The 23,603-nt window shown below is 38.7% G+C and overlaps 1 protein-coding gene across 16 annotated transcripts in view; it reads left to right on the top strand.

Annotated features, from left to right (window-relative positions):
- Positions 1-23,603, top strand: part of TENM4 (teneurin transmembrane protein 4) — a 1,547,070-nt gene that overhangs the window by 1,333,439 nt on the left and 190,028 nt on the right. For 14 of the 16 annotated variants that reach the window (XM_085592903.1, XM_085592878.1, XM_085592882.1 and 11 more), the window contains 3 exons: positions 2,394-2,646; positions 7,529-7,627; positions 9,705-9,940. In XM_085592903.1, coding sequence (XP_085449029.1) covers positions 2,394-2,646; positions 7,529-7,627; positions 9,705-9,940 — 588 coding nt within the window. The remainder of the gene's footprint in view (positions 1-2,393; positions 2,647-7,528; positions 7,628-9,704; positions 9,941-23,603) is intronic. The other 2 variants (XM_085592950.1, XM_085592945.1) reach the window with 1 other exon arrangement.

The following is a 23,603-nucleotide window of genomic DNA, read 5'->3' as shown; positions in this document are numbered from 1 at the left end:
GGATAATTTCCTGGCTTGTGCTTTTGTCTATACCTTGTTTCTGATGTTCCTTAATTTGAGAAGAAGACAATAAAAAAAAAGTATCATAAGGCAAGGGAAATAATTACTAATTCTAGTTAAGGTATATTAAATTCCGTAGTGCTCAGACATGACATAAGTGTTCAGAATTTGTATATGAATGAAATAAAAAAACATTCTGGAAGGAAAAGCTACTTAAATGTCAGAAAAACCAAAATGCAAACTATAAAATCCTGTGAAAAATCACATAGACCAGAGTAAGATAGATGTGCTGTCTTTACTTAGCAAAGAAATCACGGAGAATATGAAAATAGAGAATGAAAATAACACATTTTTACTTGATTCAAAAGCATTATCCATAATAGCATCTGCAATGTGTCTGTAATAATATGGTGTAAATTGGAATTTACATAAAAGATCTTTGTAAACAGGCTTTGACTCACAATGTGAGAACGGTGCCTCCAGAAGGAAAAGTCAACCAATAGCAGGAGAACTTTGCAGAATGCCTATTACTTATTCCAAGATCCACCCATTTAGCCCCTTTGTAGGTTGCATAGTATTCATCTCAGACATGAGCTATGCTGAAAACTTAAATAGCTGGTCTTGGAAACCTCTTGTTTCTCCTGAATAGACAAGTCATTTTCTCTGGGATGAATTAAGCTCTTATTAATGGTGATAGAGTGTCAGCCCTAAAAGTTGGAAGTTCTCTATTTGTGTTCATCTCCCTCAGCTGGACTCTTCCTATCCTGATTCCTGTCTTTTGAGTAGAAGAGTCATTAATTTAACTAAACTAGGTGTAGAATTCCTTCACTGTTGTTTTTATTACCTCGATGGTCAAGATTTCAACTAAGCAACAGTCTCCAGCAATATCCAGTCCAAGAACTGTTGGACACTGATTCACAAGGTGCTGAAGAACTGAGGTGAAGCTGGTTTAGTTCTGATACTTCTTGTTTGTACAGTCCATGCTTATTGCTCTTCCCTTTCATTTGCTGGCTGATGTGCAAGTCAAAGCCAGCATTACTGGCATTATAGGACTTTTTAAATTTTGATTGAGCCCTGCTAAGTTAGATTTTTTTTTTTAGTAGTTCCTTAGATTCCCTTGAGAAGTCTGTCTGTCCAAATGTAGATGACCAGTATGGATATCTTTTTTGAACTTCTTGTTTTCTGTGTTACTGACATAAAATAGAGAGACCAGTAGGTATGTATATGACCTTTCTGGGGATTTAGGGTAAAATTGGCTTTTAAGATTGGGACCCTAAAACCACTCAGTTCTCCCTATGGAATATATACCCCTGTTTGCATGTCTATCCTGTCCAAGTCAGAGGTAAATATATGTCCAGTCCAGAATAATGGCACCCTTGTAATTAGCACTTTTTTTTTGCTAGACCACCTGAAACACCATTAGGTTCTGGTATAACCAGCCATAGTTAATGACGAGGCAGTGTGAGTCAACACAGGGTGAGGAGGGGCAGGATGTCTCTCTCACACATTGCCATGTGTTATTTCATATGTTTAACTATCTAAAAAGCTGCAGAGACACTGTGAATGCTTTTTCTGTTCCTCTCCTAAATCCAAGTCCTAATCAAAATTTCAAAAGTATCATTACATGTCTGATACAATTAATTAGCGAAAAAAGTAAAAATACAGATATAATCAGCACTTGCTTCACCTTTCCTAGGTGTTTGGCTTCCTCAGTCTGCATTCTTCAGTCTCTTGGCTAAGAAATACTCTGAGATTTACTCAAAGTAGCCATATCACTGATCTTTAACATCTTTTTTCTTGTTTCATTTTCCTGACACATCAGCTTTTATACCACGTGCATTTTTTATTCAGTTTTGAGTACATTTCTAACAGTACAAACTATTGGATTTTGTTAAATTGTATAACCCTGACATGCTTTTCTGGCTTTCACTAAACCCAGTCTATGATTAAATTTATTTTTAGTCTTCTTCTTGACTTAATATTGAAAGTTCTGAGGCAAAATGGGCAGAACAAACTTCTCTGGGAGCTGTATATCCATCATAAACTGGCTCTAACATGTTATCTGTCCAGACTGGGTGTATTTTTCATGCTTTATCACAAATCAGTGCCACAGATAGATTGCAGTTTGCAACCTGCAGTTGTTCATCGAAGTTAACTTGGCTGTCAGGACAGCCTTTCTGCAGTGCTTTAAACTTTCATAACTTTTGTGCATGAGACTGAGCTATTTTTCTAGCTGGCTCAGGGATCAATGCTGTGTCATTAGAACATGTGGAACAAGGCTATGAGTTTCATTTAGGATGTGTGACACCCCAGCTTTCATGTCTGCACATAAATAAACCCAGTATGAAACTACTCAAATCATGAACCTTAAAAGTATTTTGCTTGCATTTTAGATCATCCTCCAAATATTCAAAATCATTCAAGACTTCGAACTCCACCACCTCCAATATCACATGCTCACACCCCAAATCAGCATCACGCAGCCTCCATCAATTCCCTGAACAGAGGGAACTTCACTCCACGCAGCAACCCGAGCCCAGCTCCTACGGACCACTCTCTCTCTGGAGAACAGCCAGCCACTACTCAAGAGCCAGCCCATGCTCAGGACAACTGGTTACTCAACAGCAACATCCCACTGGAGACAAGGTAGATCACCTTCTTTAGCACTTATAATGTTCTTACTGTGTGTGCTCAGGATGTTATGGAACATACACACATTTGCATAGCCAGCCACCTAGTTTGTGAACTGGTGTTTGACTTATGCATTTTGCGTTGTATTTATTATTCCTTGTGTCTTTTTATTTGGACCAGGAGAAGAGGAAATTGCTCTTCTTTCATAAACTAAAAATGTTGTCTTTACCAGCCGTTTATAAGGTTATTTTCCTCATTTATAATTGGAATCAGGATCATAGATTAAAATGTTCTTGGTTTTCTTTCTTTTATTCTCTTTTAATGTCTTTTCTTCCTATGTGGTAGGATAAATCAATAACCTATTTAAAAAACTGAAATCAGTCAGTATATTGAAAAGATTTAGCCTTGTAGCTGTGCCTCATCAAGCAGTACTTTCATAGTACGTAATTCAGGAAAGGTTGATCTTGTTTCACCTAATGAAGAGATGTCAGCTGCTGCCCTTTTCAACATTGCTCCAGCAAGCATGAAACACTGGATAGCCTACCTTCAGTCATTTAACGGTGTTGCCATTTAGCTCTCAAATTCTTTTCCACCTATGCAACACCTGAAGGTTGTGACAAGGGTGTGCCAAGTTGTTGTAGTCCATACCTTTGTTCAGATTCTGTGTAGGTTCTGGAAAAGAGAGCTCTCACAGTCCCTCAGCCTCAGTCCTCCTATCTGATGGTGAGTGCATCTACTTGCAGTCCCACTTGCTTTCTCCAGAGGTTTTGCTTCACCATTTCCTTTGCTACCAAGCAGCCACTGGGGATGCTGGAGTCATTAGCTCCCATACGTGGTGTCTTTTTCAGTCTGCAAAGGAGTTTTCCAAGCCTAAAACATGGTGCACTTACTCAACTGTCTTTGTCTTACTTTCTCAAACCAACAAGATTTCAGATGGCAAAAATCATACAATAACTGAAAACTAACACAAGGCCCAAATTTGTCACATCACTGCTGGTAGGACTCTCACTGAAAGGCAGCAATAGTTGTAGCTGTATCATGGGACAAATTGTACCCAGTTTTGCAAACTTCTGCTAAGAGAATGTTTGGTTTTTTTTTAAATGAGCACATCTATCAATCTTTTTGAGAATGAGCTATATCTGCTGGCCCTCTGAAACTTCTAAAACAACCTCAATATCACATTTTGTGACATTTAAAGATAATTAATTTTTCTGTGACTGCTTGATTAAAAAGACTCAACTAAGAACTGGATCCAAAAGATTAAGACAAAATTATAAGCAAATATTGCAAGTGTGATTTGGCAACAGTTTTAGTAATTATATTGTGTTAGTAATTATCAAGCACAAATACCAAAGCATTGAGTTTTATGTGATAATTCTTATTAAAATTGCATTAAAAAATACTTAGACCCTACTTCTGCAACTCTTTTGTAATAATCCTCTATAATTCTGAAGGAAGTCCTGTGCCTTTTCCTAGCCAGGTGGTGAATTCTTTATAGAAAACATAATACACTGTTTTAGTAGTGCAAAACCTTAAAGGCTGTCCTCATTTCTTCTATGAAATCATTGTGGATGAAAATTTTTCAAGAGCTGAAGCAGAGTGCTCTTGTTGCAGGTTGGATTGGTCACATTATTGCTGTTAATCAGATTGGCAGTTGGAGGTCTACCTGCATGAAGGGCTCTTTCTGCATTATTTGATGATTTCACTCTAGCATCACAGATCAGTCACATTTGTACTTGGTCCTCAGTCTAGCCATTTTATTAATTTGGTAGAAAACAGATCGTTTCAAGACTGATGGTGAGGCTTTTGACACACTGGTTGAAATGGTGTATTTCACCCAGTGTTTCTTTTTGACAACGAGCATGTTGGAAAATACGTAATTTTGTGCCAACAGCACAAAATTTTCCAACACCAAATGAACACTGCTGACTGTTCCTTCACTTATACAACATTAAGACAATAAAATGTGTTATGATGGTGTCATAAAGAGGAGGCTGAGATGCATAGCTGATCAATATATCTGTGACCAACTTCTACTCTGACAGTCAGCTCTTCTGGCATGCAGAGGTCTTCCATTTCTTTTAGTGGGAATTGTGTAGACATAAAAGACCAGGCTTCAGAACTGTTTAGCAAACTTGGATGCCCAATTCAGCCTCTTCCATGAGACTAATGTTCCCCATTTTCTCCACTGCAAAGATTTTTAGAACCAAATAAAAAGACCATCACCTAAGAAAATAAAATATCCAATATGTAGAAATATAAATCCTGGCCAAGAGACATTAATCTAAGAATAAAGGCTTTTGAAGTTAGGAGATTATAGTAATCTCATGTCAAAAATGGAATTGTATTTCTGTTGGGTTTTTTATAATCCCATATTAGTCAACAGAGAGAGAACACAAAAAGAAAAAAGCTGCATCTTTTAAACAAGGATTGTCACAGGCTGTGGAACATGCCTGCAGAGTTTGAAGTGGCTTGATTTTGGCTGCCATGGACTCCAGGCAGTTTTCAGAACTGGGAATTCAGACTGCTTTGTCACTGCCTGGAAATTTCTAAACCATAATGCAATGGCAAGCAGAGATGTGCAGCACAAATATACAACTGACAGGATAAGCATATCTGAGAATTTTGTATGTTGCAAGAGGAAGAGCCCCTCCTCTTCTCTCCCTCCTTTTCATTAGTTTCCCTTTACTCCCTTTTCTCTGTTTCTCCTTTCTCCTCTTTCTTTTCCTGTCTGCTCCCTTTTTTGTTGCTTTAAAAGCCATATATTATCAAGGTTGTGATGAGAAGATCTTTGCTCAGCAGTCACTCTTGACAGGTAAGTTCCCCCCATATTTATTCCTCAGTCTTCTTCCTTCTGTGGCCTCCTTTCTGTTCCTTTATATGAAACTTTGTGGGAGCAAACAAATGCTAACTAGATGGACATTTAGTTGACAAACCAGCAGTTTTTCAGGAGACTTCCATTCCCAGGAAATTTCACGTGGTAATCATGTAAGGTCAGATTTCTGCCACCACTACTGGCTAGGAGAGAGTGTTTTGTAACTAGCCAGTGATTTACAGGTAATCTCCAAGGGAGCAGACTCCGTGAGCCTTCCCTGAGGAAGAAAGTCATGCATCAGTCCCTCAGGTGACCCAGCGACCTATCTGCTACAAATGCATACATTATGAGATTGTGTAACCCTCCCCTCTTCTGTTCTGTTGACAATCCACAACTGAAATTCATGGAACCAATTTGACATGGATTTTAACTAAGGATGAACTGTTATTGATTTGTGTGTTGCCAGGTGCCTTGCCTCTTACCCATTAAATGTTCAGTCCATGCACATATGCTGCTTCTTTTTGCATTGAGCTCAGCATCCAGTCTTTTCTGCATTCCTAGGGAATGTGAGGAAGCCACAAACACTTGGGAATGGATTGATGTCTCAAGTGCTATGGCACACAGCTCATGCATGTTGATCCACTTTATTCCCAAGCTATGAATAGGAGTTACTTCACTTTCATTCAGACCAAGGAGTAGATCTGCTCTGTCAAAGCAGCCCAAAGGCCTCCAAAAGCAAGGAGTTGAGCTAAACAAGTGCTGGCATTAGCAGTGAGAAGAGGAGGAAGTAGAAATGAAACTTAAGTTTGAGAATATTTTAGAAGAAACAGTATCAAGGTTTGTGCAATGTGACAGGACTGGTTTCTCTTGGTTTAGCATGTTTCCTGAATCCAGTTTCTTTCACAGGAATTCTTGTTTGAGTTCATGTCACTTAGACCCTCTAGGCTCTTAATCCTGCATAAGTGATAAAATGTCACAATGCTGTTACATTTTTTTTTTGCCAGGGGATTTATTCGCAGTCAGGCTTAGATTCAGTTTTGATGCTGAAAACAGACATGGGCAAAATCAGGACTGTATTTTGTTTTAAAAAACATGGGAAGAATGTTCTTTTGCCAGGTCTTGAGAAACAAGCCCAAAGGTGAGAAAGACTGTTTGTTCCCAGCTGTGCCTCTGAGTTAATTCTTAATGTTCCTGCTATTCTCTTCAAAAAGTACAGAACAGCTTAGAATTTGTAGGTCAGAATGTGACTCTTAAAAGAACATGCCAGGAGGACAAATACTGCAAAATATCGCTGCTGTGTGCAGTGTCAGTCCCAAGCATTTGCATGTGCAGGCCCTAAGTATCTTGCTTATTGCCTATATTATCCAAATTATAGCCAATACTCTGGTGTTGGAGTTTGGGTTACAGCTTAACCTGTTTCTAGCTTACATCTCTTTATCATCAAGAGACTTTGATTTGGAATACTCATCTTGAGCAAAATTTACATTTGGAAAATTTACTTTTTACTCTATATGCTTAGTTATTATTCTACAGAGGAAAAGAATCAAATTGAAAACGAAAATGCTCTCAAATCCAAAACTGAAACCAAAGCAAAGAAGTGGCAGATTTTTGCTGGACATCCATAAGAAAGTTAGATGCAAGAGTGCTACCAAAGTGCTGGCCACAGTGGGATACAGATACTGTACTGTGCCTTTTCAGAGTTACAGTAACACAGGTGCAGGAGTATAACCAGATTATAGCTGGGCTGGATTGAAATCTGTTTCTTTGGATCCAGGAGTTTGGAAGGTTTCACGTGTCACTGGCAATAAATAATGTGCAATGAACAGACATCCCCTTTTTTGATACATGCACATGGGTGTGTGTGCTTGTATGTGTGTATATGCATATATATATAGTGTATATATAAAGAAGTGAACATTTTAAAAAGCTATATATGTATATGTGTAGCATTTTATACATATAAATATATGGTCCATCATTCTAATTCCATGCACAACTGCACTATAACCATTGGGGTTTATAAGATCACACTTCATATATGCATGACTCACTGGCTTCATTCATGTTTCCATATGTATGTAGAAACATAGCAAAGCAGACATTCCTAGAGACATTGCAGGACAACCTCATTGAGATGGACATTCTCACCTCCTCCCGACATGACGGTGCTTACAATGATGGGTATGTGACACTTACGTGGTCTTCCTGTTTACTGTACAGTCATTATGATCTTTGCATGAAAGCATTTGGTCATATCAGTGATGTTTAAGGGCAACACCATTGCTGACCTCTTCCAATATGGCTTTAAAAAATTAATTTCTGGGGCATTGTGTCCTGTACATATTAATGGAAAACTCATTAATATGCTAGTGAGCCACTGCATGCCACTTGCTTTTTATCCCCTTATTGTTTCGATAGTCATATGATTTCTAAGAAGTACCTACAGTAATTTCAACTCCCATATTAACTAAAATTAATTTAATTTTCATAAAAATCGGAAACCTTTATTGTGCTGACAGCCTGATACTTCACTGTTAAATTGATGTCTTCCACATACATTATCTGACAAGTGTCTGCTAGTGGTGTTTGTAAGCCAAGCCTTGGAGTTTGACTTTAACCACCCATTCTGGAATCTTTACACAAATTTTGATCATACAAATTTTGATCATGTAAATTTTAAATTATAAATGACTTCCAACTTGACAGTTGGTGCCAAAACTGTTGATTCTTGTGTTGGCAGCTCATAATTTGGTAACCATCATTCACACAAGAGCTTATTGGTGTGCTTGAACACTGCAGGTACCTCTTCTCAGAACAGATACATTGCTATCTAAATAAATACTTTTCCAAAACAGGATAGTATCTGACTTATTGTAAAAATATTTTTTTTATTTTGAGCATTAGTAGAAATGAAGAATCTTTCTCTAATGCTGAGCAGTCATGCTTAGAGTACCAATATAGAACCATGGCTGTATTATTACAGACACCTATTTTGGATAATTATATGTTACATTTTCCTGCATGAATTGGTGGCTTTTCTTCCCTGTGATGTTTCTGCATGTGAAGCTTCCCCCTGTGACTGCACAAATAACTTCATGGGGAAAATAGAGTGACCTCTTCATCTGGTATTAACTACTGACTGATTCCCATGAATCCATGCTGATTGCATTTACTCTGGCTGCAAATCTGGCTCCATAAGCCATGGCAGAATGTGCAAAGGGCATTGGAGCTGCTTCTCAGTCCTCACAAGCTGCATTTTTGTTTTACAGAAGCATGGTGGTAGATTAGTCCACTCCATTTCCCAGGTTTCATTCCCAGAATTTAAATGCCTTTTACAGCATGATGTCCCACCAAAATCAGGTTTTTCATTTAATATTCCCATGGACAGAAGTTTTACTGGGACATTTCATTTCAGGAGCTCATGGGCTTCAGTGTGTTCTTTTCATGCTGACTTCCATGAGCATCACCTGAGGTGCTCGTGGGCTGGCTCTCAGGCTGTGTTTGTCATAATGGGCAAAATGTGGTGCCTCCCAATGTGTCACTGGACAGGAAATGCTGTTGCCTTTGACAGTAATTCACACTTTTTTAAAAGTAGCCTTCAATCCAAGGTGCTCTGGACTGCTTTATGGAAGCAGGTGCCTCTCCCCACTGGCAATACACAGGGCTTTGATGCTTTTAGCCGCGCCTTTGTCTGACACTTAAATTTGCTGGATGGGGACAGTGTGAATATTCCCCTCTGTGACAATTTGGGTGCTATGGAATGGCTTAAGCTCTTTTACCCCATCTCCATTCACCGATGCCACACAAAAAACGCTCTCATGCAGTGATCAATAAATTGATAAATACCCTCCCTTCTTTAATCTGACCTCTGCTCCTCTTCAGCCTCCGTAGGGCATTCCTGTGGGAGTGGGAGCAGGCTCCCAGTTCTGCCCGTGCCACCAGTCTGTCGTAGCAGTGCTTGGGGTTTTCATCTCACTCTAACGCCAGCTCTTCCACAGAGTGGACTCCCGCCCTTGAAGAGTTCTCTGTGGCATTGTTGGCACTGTGATTTTTGTTGTTTGGTTTTGTTTTCTTTTACTCTTTGTGACTTGCCTTTGATTTTTATTCTTCTCTTTTGTGCATGCCATCCATGTCCGTAGCCAGCATTGTGTGGAGCTGCTTTCCTCGTCCTGGCAGCAGTCGCCATTCTCCCACCTCACGCCTCCCTCAGCATCGATTTGTGTGAGGAGTCACTTGCTGTTGGTCTTTCTTCCCTCAGGCACTTCCTGTTCAAACCTGGAGGCACTTCTCCCCTTTTTTGTACAACGTCGCCAGGATATCCCCTGACGTCCAGCACTGTGTACTCGCCTCCCCCTAGGCCCCTTCCCAGAAGTACCTTTTCTAGGCCTGCCTTTAACCTGAAGAAACCCTATAAGTACTGTAACTGGAAATGTGCTGCTCTGAGTGCCATTGTCATCTCAGTCACGCTGGTGATCCTGCTGGCCTATTTCATAGGTAAGCTTGTTGCTGTTTGTTTTTCTTTCTTTTATTTCATTTTTCTGCAAACCCTCCCGTACTGCTAATGTTTGGGAAACAGAAGGTCAAGACTGTGGTACGAAGTGATGGGGAAATAAGGCATCTGTTGACTTGTTTGTGTTGCAGTGTTGTGGTAGGGAGCTTAACACCTGTCATAAAGCCAGAAGGGCTTAGTAAAACATGAGTCACATGAGGGAGTTGTACTCCCTTCAATATCATGGACTGTTTACATCCTGCAGAGGAAAGTGTACCTGGAGTGAGGCAAAGCCACCAGGTTTTCTCTAAGCATCCCATTAAAACAGGTGGTGAAGTCCATGTCCCAGTCTCAGTGACATCCAGGTCCGTCAATGTTGACTTTGACGGGACAGGATCAGAACCAAGATCCTGGTACACAAAAATGTGGTTTCATTTTATCATTTGCTGACACACTGTGACATTTAACTAATTATATTGGAGTTCACAGGGTGACCAGGAGGATGGAGAAGGACTGGGTTGAGATTGTGGCTCATCAGGGCCTTTTTAGAGTAGCTGGTGCTGGTGAAATCTGCATCTTGGGTGAAAAAGCAGTGGATTTTTCTTTAACTGTGCATGATCTGAATTTCTTTGTTTTATGCGGCTTGTCAGTGTTTATTGCAAGAAAGCATTCTTATTGTTTGTTGCAAAAATAATTGAACTGCTAGAAGTGAAAATTGTATTTTTAAGCCTGTAAAGCTGGAATGTTACCATTACTTTTTCTTCAGTTCTGTTTGATATATGAGTTAAAAATATCTTTAAAAAGTCCATTCCTAGACTTCTATGTTAAACTGCCTGTGGTGCAAACTCCAGTTGTCAGACACTTTTAGATGTGATCGTGGGTAAAAAAAGCCCATTTCTTATGGCACAAATGAGTCTTTTTGATTTTGCTGTGACTTCCTGTACACTAATGATCTATAAAAGGTTGTGGTTAGAATTACAAATCTTAGTCTGGATCGAAAGATTTTGCTTTCATTTTACGTGAATATGATTAGCACCACCACAAAGGATTGCTTTTACTGTGTTCCTTTTATATACACTCCTTTTATGACTGATATTTTTCCACTTCTGCCTTGCATCATATTCTGGTCACTTTTATGTCTCCTGTAAGAGGAACAGGAATGATTAATTAACCAGCATTAAATCAGCAGCAGTTTGATGAAATATGCAGTCAGTTTTCATCATTTGCTATGTACATTTGGAGTCACTTTTCACATTTGTCTGGTATTCTCCTTATACTTCCCCTGAACATGGTTCCTTTGGACATAATCTCAGTGTGTCAGAGGACAATCATTTCAGCTCAGCACAGCAGTGCCAGGAGGAGGAAGAGGTGTGTGCTGGTTGACAGAGAGAGACCAGTTTTGTTTGCTGCTCTCCAACTCAGAACCCTGTCTCAGAGTTCACAAAAGATCACACTCCTGCTTCAAACCACAGTTAATGTTGTTAAAAGGAAGGTCCATTGAGTGCCCTCCCATCCTTTTTATCCTCTATCCATTCAGGTGAATTCAGTGGCATTTGCCAGACACCACAGATCACTGGCAAGGTGCCAGAAATGCTGAGCAGGTTGAACCACTGTAATTATGGGTCATAATTACTAATTTCTAAGGGAACTACCAATTATTAAAAATCAATTCCAATGGTTCAGTTCAGCATAAACATATTTAGCAAAGATTGTCTCTACCAGACCTAGTGTTCTGATCAACAAGAAAAAAGGCAGATATTTAATTAGATTTTGATGAAAAATTGTTTAATTTCAAGTATAATCAATTATTAATTACTGTAATGAGTGATTCTGGCGGGGTTTACTAATTAACTCATTTAAAAATTATGAATAACCTTTTCATTTGTAATTATTTTTTACATCCTGTCAAGTTGCAGATGAGAATTGTATCACCTAACTCGAAAAGAAATGAACGAGAGAGTTAAAATGTACTTTTACTAAGTTAAACTGAGACATTTTGCATTTTGAAATGAACTATGGAATTCTTAACAAGAACTTGAGAACTTGTTTATTATTCCAAGTAACATGATCTATTTGCAAACAAATTACTGGTGTTTTCCTCCAATTTTAGGCTTCCCCCCCCCCCCCCCCAAACATTTGCACAGTTTCATTTTGTTGCAGATACCTTTTTTCACATAAGCAGTACCTTGCTCTTTTCAATGCCATGGGGACAATCTGAGTGGAGGTACAACTTAGTCATTAATTAATGGTCTAATCTGTATAGCAGTCTATGGGTATTGGGAACTTGACTGTTTTCCATCTGCTCTTGTTAGTCAAAACAACCACAGAAATTATCTTTTAATGACCATTTTCATCCCCCAGGGCAAACAGAGGTCATTGGAATGGTTCCCATTTAAGTGATTGGGAAGAAGTGACTGGACTTCAGGTTGGCTCCCATTGCAATAGTTTGGCATTTAATCTGGTTTTTTTTTACGCTGGTTGGATAATGGAAATACTTCAGAGTGATATCTAGTATCAGAGGGGTGGGTGCCCATCTGAGCCAGGCAGAGCTGCATGGAAACAACAAGACACTGGTCATTTCTGAAGTTTTTTGCTGAAGCCAGTTCATTTTTGAAATTTACCTGGAGGATTTGCTAAATCATTTGTTTGAGGCTAAAAGGCAAAGTTTCTATTATTTTGTGCAAACCTTTATGGCATTTAGCAATCTGAAGTTCATTTATCTTGCTGGGCTGTTTCAAAATGAGGAGAGGAGACATAAATAAGTGTCCATGGCAGCTGATGGCTGCTGTCATGTGTCAACACTGTCATCAGGTGAAGGTTTTACAGGGCTGAGTCACTGGTCTGGAGAGATAACGACAAACAAAATATAATAAAGTGTATTAAGCACCAGAAGCTGGTTTTCATTTGAATTAACTAGCTTTTGATTGACTTTTGCCCCTTTTCAGAGTCAGACAGTGCAGTGATTACAGTGCCCATCAGTGGTTTGCACACACACAGCTTATGCAAATCCCATGAGCTCCAGAGAAGCCTGTCTCATGCGGTGAGAACACCAAGAAGAAAAGTAGGGGCATGTCAGGGATGCAGCATTAAAGTGATGGAACCATTGAAATCAAGGCCTCTCTTTAAGCAGCTCAGAACTGCCCTGCACATTTGCTATTTCAGTAGTTCCTGAAGAGACATGACTTTAAAATTGAATTCCCCATTTTAGGAATATCCATTCAATGGACAGCTAGACAAGAAAAATTTTCATGGTTTTTGCTGGGATTTGATGGGGTCTGTATAGCATTGAGTTCTGCCTTGGAGGGCTAATTTCTAGCAAGATTCTAATGGCAGAGACTCCCATGAGATGTGTTGCTATGCTAATATTTTGCCAGCAGTTCCTGTACCTTATAGATGCCAGACGTGCTAGCAGAGCATTGTAAAGTCTCTGCCATTGCTGTACTGCTTGGGAGGAAGTTTAGAAACAGAAAATACCTGTTTGATTGTCCAGATCTCCATGCCCGGCAGCTGTTTGGCTAGGTCTGTGGAACAGTTTCTGAATTAATTAGTGATGGAGAATAGTTTCTGCCTGTTTAAACAGAAGTTATTATCCTCTGCCTGATGTAGATTCCAGACTAGATGGAAGTACAATTTGATGGTGTTAGGCACTTGCAATTTTCCTATACTTAAGCATGTGCTGCGGTTGCATGGCATGAACAGCAAGAAAGATGGGCATTTGATTTAGATTAAAGCTAAGGCTGGAAAATATATTATGGAGCCAAAACAGTCGTTCCTTTTTATTGGAGTCAGAGCTCTCTACTTTTCAGCTCTGTGTTCATTTGAAGTCTGTACAGATGCAGCTTCACTTGAAGAACAGTGTTGCTTGCTGCAGGCAAAATGCTTTGACAGTAAAAGTGTGCTAGGACTATGATGTGTTTTATAAAGCGTCTTTCTTTTTATTGTCTAAGAATCACCCAAAAGCTAACTGTAACTCAGTTTGTCCATGGTTCTTTGATGCTATGGGGCAAACCCAATCTAATGCAGCTCTCCAAAGCTCTTAGAAATCTAATTAGCAGTGGATGTATTGTGTACCAATTACCATAGTAAGAGTTCAATAGGAAAAGTTGCTAATGCTTAATTATTAAACTTGATCCGTATCTATTAATGGTACATTTATACCTTGATATTAAGGTTATAAGTAAATATAAAGCAATTTATTACCCTGCCAACAGGCTACTTTCACTTTCTGCTTTAATATTTATTTTCTGATCCCAGATTAAGTTCTATTTTGCTACTGTTGACATTTGTTCTTTTGATTTACAAGGATTGTAAGTCAAAAATCTTTGAATGTTTTCTATTTCCAGTTTGTCTTTGATAAAATGCAGAAATGGGAGCTAAACAATCTGTTCTAGCAAAGGCTTTATGTTATGGAGTCAATCTGTTACCTCAAGCAGAGCTTTGAGGTCCTTTCTTGGTTCTTTCACATCTTGACATAATCACTGTGCTCTGTTCACTAAGTAATTGCAAACTCATTTACTTAATTTTACCCTTAATAAATAAAAGTGTTAGATCTGGTCTAAAAGGTGGTTTAGTATTACCAGTGATATATTTTGTGTATTTTAAATATTTGTGAAACAACATTCCAGGACACTGGTTGAGAAGGGGCTATCATCGTGAGCCAGCACTACCTTTTTTCTCCTTTATAGAACTTGAATATGTGGGGTTTTGGTTTTTTCTATTAAAGCTGACTCTTATTGTACCAAATGCAGACAAATATTGGTGGGGCAAGAGGGTTAATGCCTCCCTCACTAAGCAGGACAGATCCCTGACGTTTAGGAAATGTGGGCCTTACTCTTCTCATGCACATTCTCCTCTTAAACTGCAGCAACTCCATTTCCTTCAGCACTGGTTCAAAAGCAGTCAGAGTCAGTGGCATTGGGCCCAGTGTCTGCAACAGGAGCTGGAAAAATCTGCATATATTTTTAGAAATTCCTGGTTCTGGAAATTGATCTGACTGAAGATAAAATATAAGTCATTACAGATGTTAACCCTTCAATCCAGTTTTGAATGATCTGCTTTATTGTTGCGCCCCAGATTTTCTCAGAAAGGCTAAGGCATGAAAATAGTCTCAACCTCATGGAGAGATGCCATCAACTTGAGCTTCTGTCTGACTACTCAAAAATGCATGGAGTTGCAGAAATCTTTATGCATTTTTTTTGTTCTGTAGCAAAGAGATGGGAAGGTCACAGGACTCTGTGTTCACCTCAGCCACATTTCACTGTGTTAGAGAACCAGTGAGGGCAGCTGCTGTGGGTAAGGTTTACAAGAGGCTGGTGAGGAGCAGTGAGTTCAGGAAAGCTGCCTCAGGGAATCTGGCAAAATACCCTTTCCCTGGCCAGATCCACAATGAAATAGTGACTGAAATGCTTCAGCTCCACCTCTTTACTAGCATTGCCCCATCTCCCTCTCAACATGCATGCACACATGGAGATTAATTATCAGGGAAATGAGAAAGACACAAAATTAAATCAATGGCCTTAAACGAAAAGACAGTAGGTTCAGATAGACACTGGGAAGAAATTTTTTACTGTGAGAGTGGTGAGGCACTGGTACAGGTTGCCAGAAATGTGGCTGTCCCATCCCTCAGAGGTCAAGGCCAAGTTGGATGGGGCTTTGAGCAACCCAGTCCAGTGGAAGGTGTCCCTGCCCATGACAAGGTGGTTGGAACTAGATGGTTTTCTTTTTTTAAGGTCACTTCCAACCCAAAGTATTTTAGGATTCTGTGCAAATTAAAACGCAGTTACATTGTCTTACATTTGTGCCTGTTTTGTTGTCTTTTGCTGCAGCTTTAAGTACATGGTGGTATGAATTCTAATGTAGATATTTTATTTTCTATCACCTACAAAGTCATCAAGAGCTCTTTGTATTATTAGGTGATTATGTGCATCTTTTTTTTTTTACTTTGAACTTTCCAGTGTATGTTTGGATAGCAGCTACTCTTAGCTTTGTAATTTAGAGTGAAGGAAGTACAAATTATTTATCCACTAGTATGCTTTAAAATAAAGGTGATAAAGGTACAAGATGCCACTTTAAATTTATTCTTGTGAAGATCAATTCATTTAGATGGGTGTTAAAAACCTTGCCATAGAAACTCCATTAAAGAACATTTCACTGTTTCAATCTAAATAAGATTTGTAAGCTGAACTTAAAAGTGTTGTAATTAGAGAAATTATGGGTACGCTTTTGAAAGAATTACAGAATCACTTAGGCTGGAAAAGACCTCTAAGATCATGTCCACCTGCAGTGGAACATGACAGTGTCAAACTACAGCAAAAAGTGCCATGTCAGGTTGTTTCTTGAGCACCTCCAGGCATGGTGACTCCACTACCTTCATGGGCACTCCATTCCAATGCTTAACAACCCTTTCCATGAAGAAATTCTTCTATTGTCTAACCTGCACCTCCTCTGGCACAGCTTAAGACTGTGTCCTCTTGTCCTGTGACTTATTGCCTGGGTAAAGAAGCAGACCCCCACCTGGATACAAGCTCCTTTCAGGTGGCTGTAAAGAGCCATAAGGCCACATCTGAGTCTCCTTTTCTCCAGGATAAACACCCCCAGCTCCCTCAGCCACTCTTTATAGGACTTACTCTCTAGACCCTTCATGAGCTTCTTATCCCTTTTTGGACTCAAAGGAGAAACACTTCTGCAAGAAAATATTACTGGAAAAGTAGAGCAGAAGATACTGCAGACCTGCTTATTTTCCCAGACTTGCCCAGTCTGTGGAAACTGGGAAATACAAAAATGTAGGTATTCCATGTGATGATAGTATGTTCTGAACTTGGCAGCAAAAATTCTGCTTTGCAAAGTGGTTAGTACTTCTTCAGAGTCTACAGTGATAAATATACTGGGCAAGTGTACATCTTCTCTCAACTAATTCAGTGTTTATTGGAGTCAGGAAGAAGCCTAAGGATTCCCATAATTTTCATTTAAAACTGCTTTCTCAATTTTAACTATGTTAAAATCCATAAACTGTCACATTGTGCAGGCTGACCTCTTTGCACATTGAAGCCTAGCAAACTCCAGCTATTTACCATTTTGCATAGGTAAGTCACATACCTCCTTCAACTAGCTTTTTCCCAGCTTATACGTGTAAGTATCTCATTAGGTCTTTCTGGGCTGTAAAACTTACATTAGGATATTCTGTACAGCATGTTCTTGTGCTTACTCTTTAAGTCATTTGCTCTCTGCTTTCCAGTTGCCAGTGTCCTGTCTCATGGACACAGTTTGCAGTCCATTATCCAAAGTGTATAGGCTGACCATTGACACTTTTTGTTTGAATCCTTCAAATTTAGTTACTGCCCTGCTCTTCTGTTTTTCTGTTCTGCCCTCATCATTGTATTTCTCACTTGAAGTGTTTGAGTCAGCTACATGGTTAGTGATCCATGATTTTATATTTACTTACGTAACACTGATGCAAATGTTGAATAACTTCAGACCAGCTGTCAATTATTCAACTTCACAAGAAATTGTAACATGTAATGGTTATTCACTAGCAATGATAGCTTAAATGTCCTTCAGTTAGTTTTTAAGCATATGTATGCATGTCTTTATACCCTTCAAAAATGCTTGCTTGTTTAATCACATCAAATTAAATCAAATGTCTTACTGAACTGCATGCTTGTCAAAGAATGAGTAACTGCTTAAGATCTGTTTTTCAGAAAAGCAATATGGTTGGCCTGAGATATCATACATTCACTTTATTTATTCTCTATCAGTTCAGTTCTGTGCTTTCTGTTATTTTGTCTGTAATAGATATCAGACTACCCAAACCAAGTGACTTGCATCCTGTCCTTTTCCCTTCTTAAATATTTGTAGAACATTAATCCTGTTCTAATTTCTTGGTAGCTGGTTCAGTATTAATTAGTGAGTCAGAGTCTTCCTTCTTCTTTACTGGGTGCAATTTAAATGACCCTGCAGATTTAAAAATGTTTGTCCTTAAATAGATGTACTTTATTATAATTCCTGGTTATTAATGGACTGGAAAAAAATTTACTTCATGTGAAATGATTGCATTATTGTAGTTATTTTCAAAAGCTAGAACAAAAATTCTTTTTGAAAACTTCAGTCTTTGCTACAACATTATTAGCAATTTCCCTATCCCCATCAATATTGCTACTCATTTTACTAGGTTTCAGTGCACTTAAAAAAAAAGTTCTATTGTTCTGTGGGTTTTTTTCAAGACATGTATTTTTTTTCTTGATGTCCTCAGCTTCTTTTTGCCTCTCTCTGTGGCTTTAGATTTATATAGATTACTCTCTTTTCCCCTATTGTTCTGGCTTTTATATATTACTTTTTTTTATTTCCACTTATTGTTTTATTTTGACACTGATTGAAGAGGTTCTTTTGTCAAAGTCTGATCCTCTTTCATCATTGTGGGATCACTGGAAGAATGACTTCCATTCAGAAGTAGACCACCACTATAACTGATTATTTAACCAGTCAAAAGCGGGTTGTGGTTAAGCATCCAGAGGCCTCCATCTGATCTGGGAGTCTACATCAGTGTGCCATGAAACCATGCATTAGTTGGCCCTTTAGGTGTCTGATCCTTCTGTAAAATTAAGAATCTCTAATACAAGGAGAGATTATTGTAATTCCATCTGGTTTTATTAAATGGTCAGATATGGGCTCTCAACATATAAGCTTTCATCAGTTGCTTTTAGTGAGGTTTTATAGTTGCTCTAAGCCCCCAGAAAAGAAAATAACAGAAGGCTGACTCCAGAAGTTCTGGCCTTGTCTTTATGACAGTAGCACAGATGTGCTGCTATAAGCTTTATTTCACGACTTAGATTGATCTTTGCACACAGATGCTGCAAAAATCAGTTTTACGGATCTTTATATGTCTTCTGGAAGGAGTTCTCATTGAGTCCATGTTTGTATTTCATACTAATTAGTGTAAAATAATGTCATTTAATTGCAGTTAAGTGGAGACAGAAAGAATTGTTTCCTGTAATGGGCTTTTTTTCAATGTTTTTAAATACCAAATGTTTTTGTGGGTAACTAGTCATAGAGTGATATCAATTAGGGATGTCACTGGCAGTGAAAAATGCTCCTTGGTTATAGTTTAGTGTTTATCTCCCATAGTTTTCTAGCATAAATGAAAATACGGCTTCAAAGCCTGCTTTGCAGATAGGTCATATGTTTCTATTGAATGTGTGCAACGATGTATTCTCTGAGGTTTTTACCTGTAGTTAAAGTTGAGCTATGTAGTAGATAGACATCTTTATAGGGTGAGGTGTTGTTGTTAAGTATACTGCTCAGGTAACATCCTGATGACCTGTAAAATAATGAACAGAAGTCCAATCCACTCTTTTCCTCTTTGTCAAGATCTCAAGCCACTGTTTATGCTGAAACTTAAAAGCTCTGAAAGGACTACTTATGTACTTCCCTGTGAGATAGTAGGCTCTGGTGCTCTATAGATAGAGGTTGTTGAATCTTTGTGTTTTGATGCTAGTCTATAAACTCTCCCATCATCTCCAGCTTTTCCTATCTTCCTCTCCATTTGATTTTATCATACTTTAACTTCCAAGCATGTCCCTATTGCACTCAGAAGCTCTTGCCTAGACAGATTACAAGAACAGGATATGTTGGCTGTTTTTAGATATGGTAGCATGTGAAACAGCAGCAGCATCTCACCTTGCTTGCCCAGTACAACTGCAGCATCCCTTCATTATGCAAAGAAACTCTTTACAAAGCAAAACCAGGCAGTTTGCAGAAATTATGGCTATGCTTGCCGTGAGTATTTCAAAAGAATATCTAATTGGAGTATCAATGGAGAGAATCCCTTTCAGTTAAGAAAGAAATTATAATGAAATCAAGCATCAGAAGAGTTTCCTGAGGCTTTTGGTTAAAAAAAAAAAAAAAAAAAAAAGAAACAACAAAACTAAGTCCTTCAATCAAAGTATAATGATGTTCCAAACAGCATTAATCTTGATGGTTAGTAACTATTTATTTATTTTAGTATACCTTCCCCAGTCAGAGTGTATCATGGACTACTCCAGATTGTGGAACATGTACGTGGGACTGTTCTAGGTGCCCAGCTGGTCCAGAAGGGGTACATTTCTCTGCTGTTAAAATCTTACAGGTACTCGGACCCAAACTACCTATTAAGAATGATCTCTGGTCTTTGCTAGCTGAACAGTGCACAGGAATTTGGAAGGCGTTGTCTGACAGAACCAGTGCTGTGGGTAGAGTTCTTTCCAACAAATAAATGTTACAGACTATCAAGTTACCCTGCTTAGTACCATTTTATTCACTACTATCAACTTAGTCTTGGGGATGCAGGGGCAAAGCAGTGTGCTGTGTCCCTGAGCAAGCAGTTTGTTACATTTGTATTTAATGATAAACACAAATTATCATGACCTAAGTTATCACAAGGGAATGTTTGGGCATCTCGCTACAAGAAATACATTGAGGTGCTAGATGGAGCATATCCAGAGATGGGCAGCAGAGGTGGGGAAAGGCTGGAGCACAAGTCTGGTGAGAAGCAGCTGAGGGAGCTGGGGTTGTTTAGCCTGAAGAAAATGAGGCTCAGGTGGACCTTATATCTCTCTACAACTCCTTGAAAGGAGATTGTAGCCAGGTGAGGTTCAGCCTCTTCTCTCAGGCAGCCAGTGACAGGACCAGGGGAAACGTGTGTAAGTTACACCAGGGAAGGTTTAGATTGGGTATTAAAAAAGGTTTCTTCATTGGAAGGGTTGTCAAGCAGTGGAACAGGCTGCTCATGGTGAAATCTCTGTGCTTAGAAGTGTTCAAAAGGCGCATGGATGTGGCAGATGGAGACGTGGTTTAATGGTGGACATGTCAGTGCTGGGTTAGTGGTTGGACTTGATGATCTTAGAGGTTTTTTCCAACTTTAATGATTCTGTGATTCTATAGCCTAAATGGATGTGAGAGTCGGCATCTGGATGCACCAGATGATAACGGCACTCATTTAGGCAACATTCTGCGATTGGATCTACTGTTCTCTGTTTATATTGCAGAAGTACTAAAGTAATGGAGAATTGTGACACCTTTTTTTTTATTAGGTAGAACAAGCAATGGTGTGTACTTTATCACACTTCTCATCCACCCTGAGCTGGCTGCCACAAAACTAGAAAATCTGAGTTTGCACATGCTCAGTAGGGACCTAGTTAGAGTGCAGTAGCAAAATTCTGTGCCGAATGTTCCTTCTCTTTCCAACCCCCTCCTACTGCTACCAAGCAGACTGCACATATGGCATCCCTAGAAAGCAACTGAACATGCTACAATGCTGGAGTTGCCAGGGTTGAGTGGTAATTTCTGTGCAATTGTTCTGCTCAGCATTGGGCCAGTGGAAAAAAATAGCCTGTGATGAGGGGAATTAAAAGCTATTACAGAGTACATATGCATACAGGGGTTGATGTAAAATCACAAAAGCAATCTTAATTCTGTTCTTTGCTCATTTTTGAGTGCTTGACTTGGCAAACTTCAGGTTTTTAGCAACTGCTTTTTAGGTAAAATTAAATACAAAGATGGCTATGGGTCTTTCTAGAACACTGTGGGTTGCACTTGCTAGCACTTGCCTTATTCTATGTGCTGGATTTAGTTCTAAGTCCAAGGGAACAAATCATCAGGTTTTGTTATAGAGCTTTTTACACTGATCTGAACCATTCATTTTGATTTACAGCACCTGAAAGTATTGTGCTGGATTTTGCTCATGGTCTCTGGACAGAAACAAAAATTATTGTGCTGTTAATTGTGCTGTGTCACCCACTTTATCGACTTTCTCAGACCATGCATTTGTACCCATTTGCCAAGCCCTTGTACAGGGAAAAAAAAAAAGGGATTTTTTTTCCCCTCTTCAGAGAGTGTTTGTTTTTCTAGTATATGTAAAGAAAAACTAGAAAAGAAATTAAAGCTTTCCTAGCCTGCTTTAAACATACCTGTATTTTTTGTCATCCAAAGCAGCTAAAACAGCACAATACTCCTGGTACAGTTAAAATTTCTTCATGTCTCTTCCAGCAGGCTCAAGGCTGATTCTGCTTTAGAGCTCAGTTTTGATAATGCTGATGAGCACTCTGGCCCAGATCTACAAAATGTGTAAATTTGTTCTGAACTTTAAACACCTCCATCATCACCTTGAATTCACTAGATTTACTTAGGCTAAGTAAAGCTCAAGTTAAACCTGTGCTTTGGACATCAAGGGATTCTGAGATTGTAATTTTGTTAATTTTTCTTGTATCAACTAGCACAGCCCAACTGGGGCTCTGGTGCTTTTAGAATGTGCATAGTGACTAATAACACTAATGAAGTTTTCAGCTGATTTTAGGATTAAAACACAAGCAGTGGTCTCAAAGACTTTTACTTGTCTTACTATAATAAAATCATGTTCATGTTCAGAAGGACAGATGAACAGGCAGCCATCTGAGAGATCAGCTCACACATCAAATTCTACAGCAATATTTAGATCTTCATTCTTAAACTGGGATTTTTCATTTAAACTCTGATCCCACCTCTTTTGTGCTGGGGTTTTAGAAGAAGAGGGATATATTTTATGACTTCTGCCCAGCAAACTGTGTTTTTTAGACTTCAGACAAATTATTGTATTATTTTTGGAAGGTAAGTTTTTTGAAAGTTCTCTAGTTGAGATAACAGGGAAGGAAGCATGTGAGAGCGTGTGGATCTACCTATGTAAATTACACCATTTTTAATTAGTGCTTTACAGTTTATATGTGTGTAATGAAAGGGCGTTTGTAAAATTATACTGTCCACAACAGGCTAGCCCAGAATTTTAGTAAATGCAAAGTAGGATAAGAGGCCCTCTAGTAGAACTGCCTGTCCTCATTTCTCTAATTGAAGTGAGTACCCCAGTGGGAAAACCATTATTTCTAATATTATATACACAAATTATAACTCCATTTAGAGGTATAGTGGGACCATCTTTTAATTGACTTTGATCTTGAAGAAATATCTCCATAATACTTATTTTAATATGGTCTCTGCCAGACAGGATATCTAGAAGGCAAAATATTATTTTACTGAGAAAGACCTGAGCATGTGTAACACCAATTTTACCAGAGCTTTGAAGGCTGAAATAAGTTTCTTTGTTGCAGTAGGCTGGCTAATAGCAGCCAAATGCTGCTGAGGTTCATCTTTCCACTTCCTATTCTATTTGGAATTAGTGTAAATGGTAAAGGAAATTACCAAAGGTATTTAGGCAGTCAGCTCCTCAGATAAACCATGCCACTTTTATGTCTATTTTTTCTAGAAGTTAACACTAAAAAAATCCTCCTGTAAAAAAGCATAATAACATTTAAATATACCTATTTAAAACTGCATTTTCCCTTTCCTGCAAGAAATTACAAGCTACTGTAGCACTGGAGGGGCCAATGATCATCTATTAATGATTTGAATGGACAGGGAATCATTCAAAAGACTTTGATCCTCAGGGGCAATTAGGAAGACATTGAATAGGAAGTGCTGACTCTTTGCATTGAACAAACACTGAGTTTAACTGCTTCATTTTAAAACATGCCTTTCTAGTCACTTCCTTGAAGGTTTCAAAGAAATGTGGTGCTTCAGCTGGAAGCCTTTCTTCTTCCTTATTAAGAGCAATTGGGAATTAAATTAAAATATAAAGTGTTCTCCTGAGAAGAAGCTAATGTTATTTGG

The sequence above is a fragment of the Lonchura striata genome, chromosome 1 (genome assembly GCF_050655825.1).
Source record: "Lonchura striata isolate lonStrDom1 chromosome 1, ASM5065582v1, whole genome shotgun sequence".
In the NCBI taxonomy this organism is placed as follows: Eukaryota; Metazoa; Chordata; class Aves; order Passeriformes; family Estrildidae; genus Lonchura; species Lonchura striata.
Note: the sequence above shows the minus strand (reverse complement) of the source record. Positions and strands in the feature narration are given on the sequence as shown.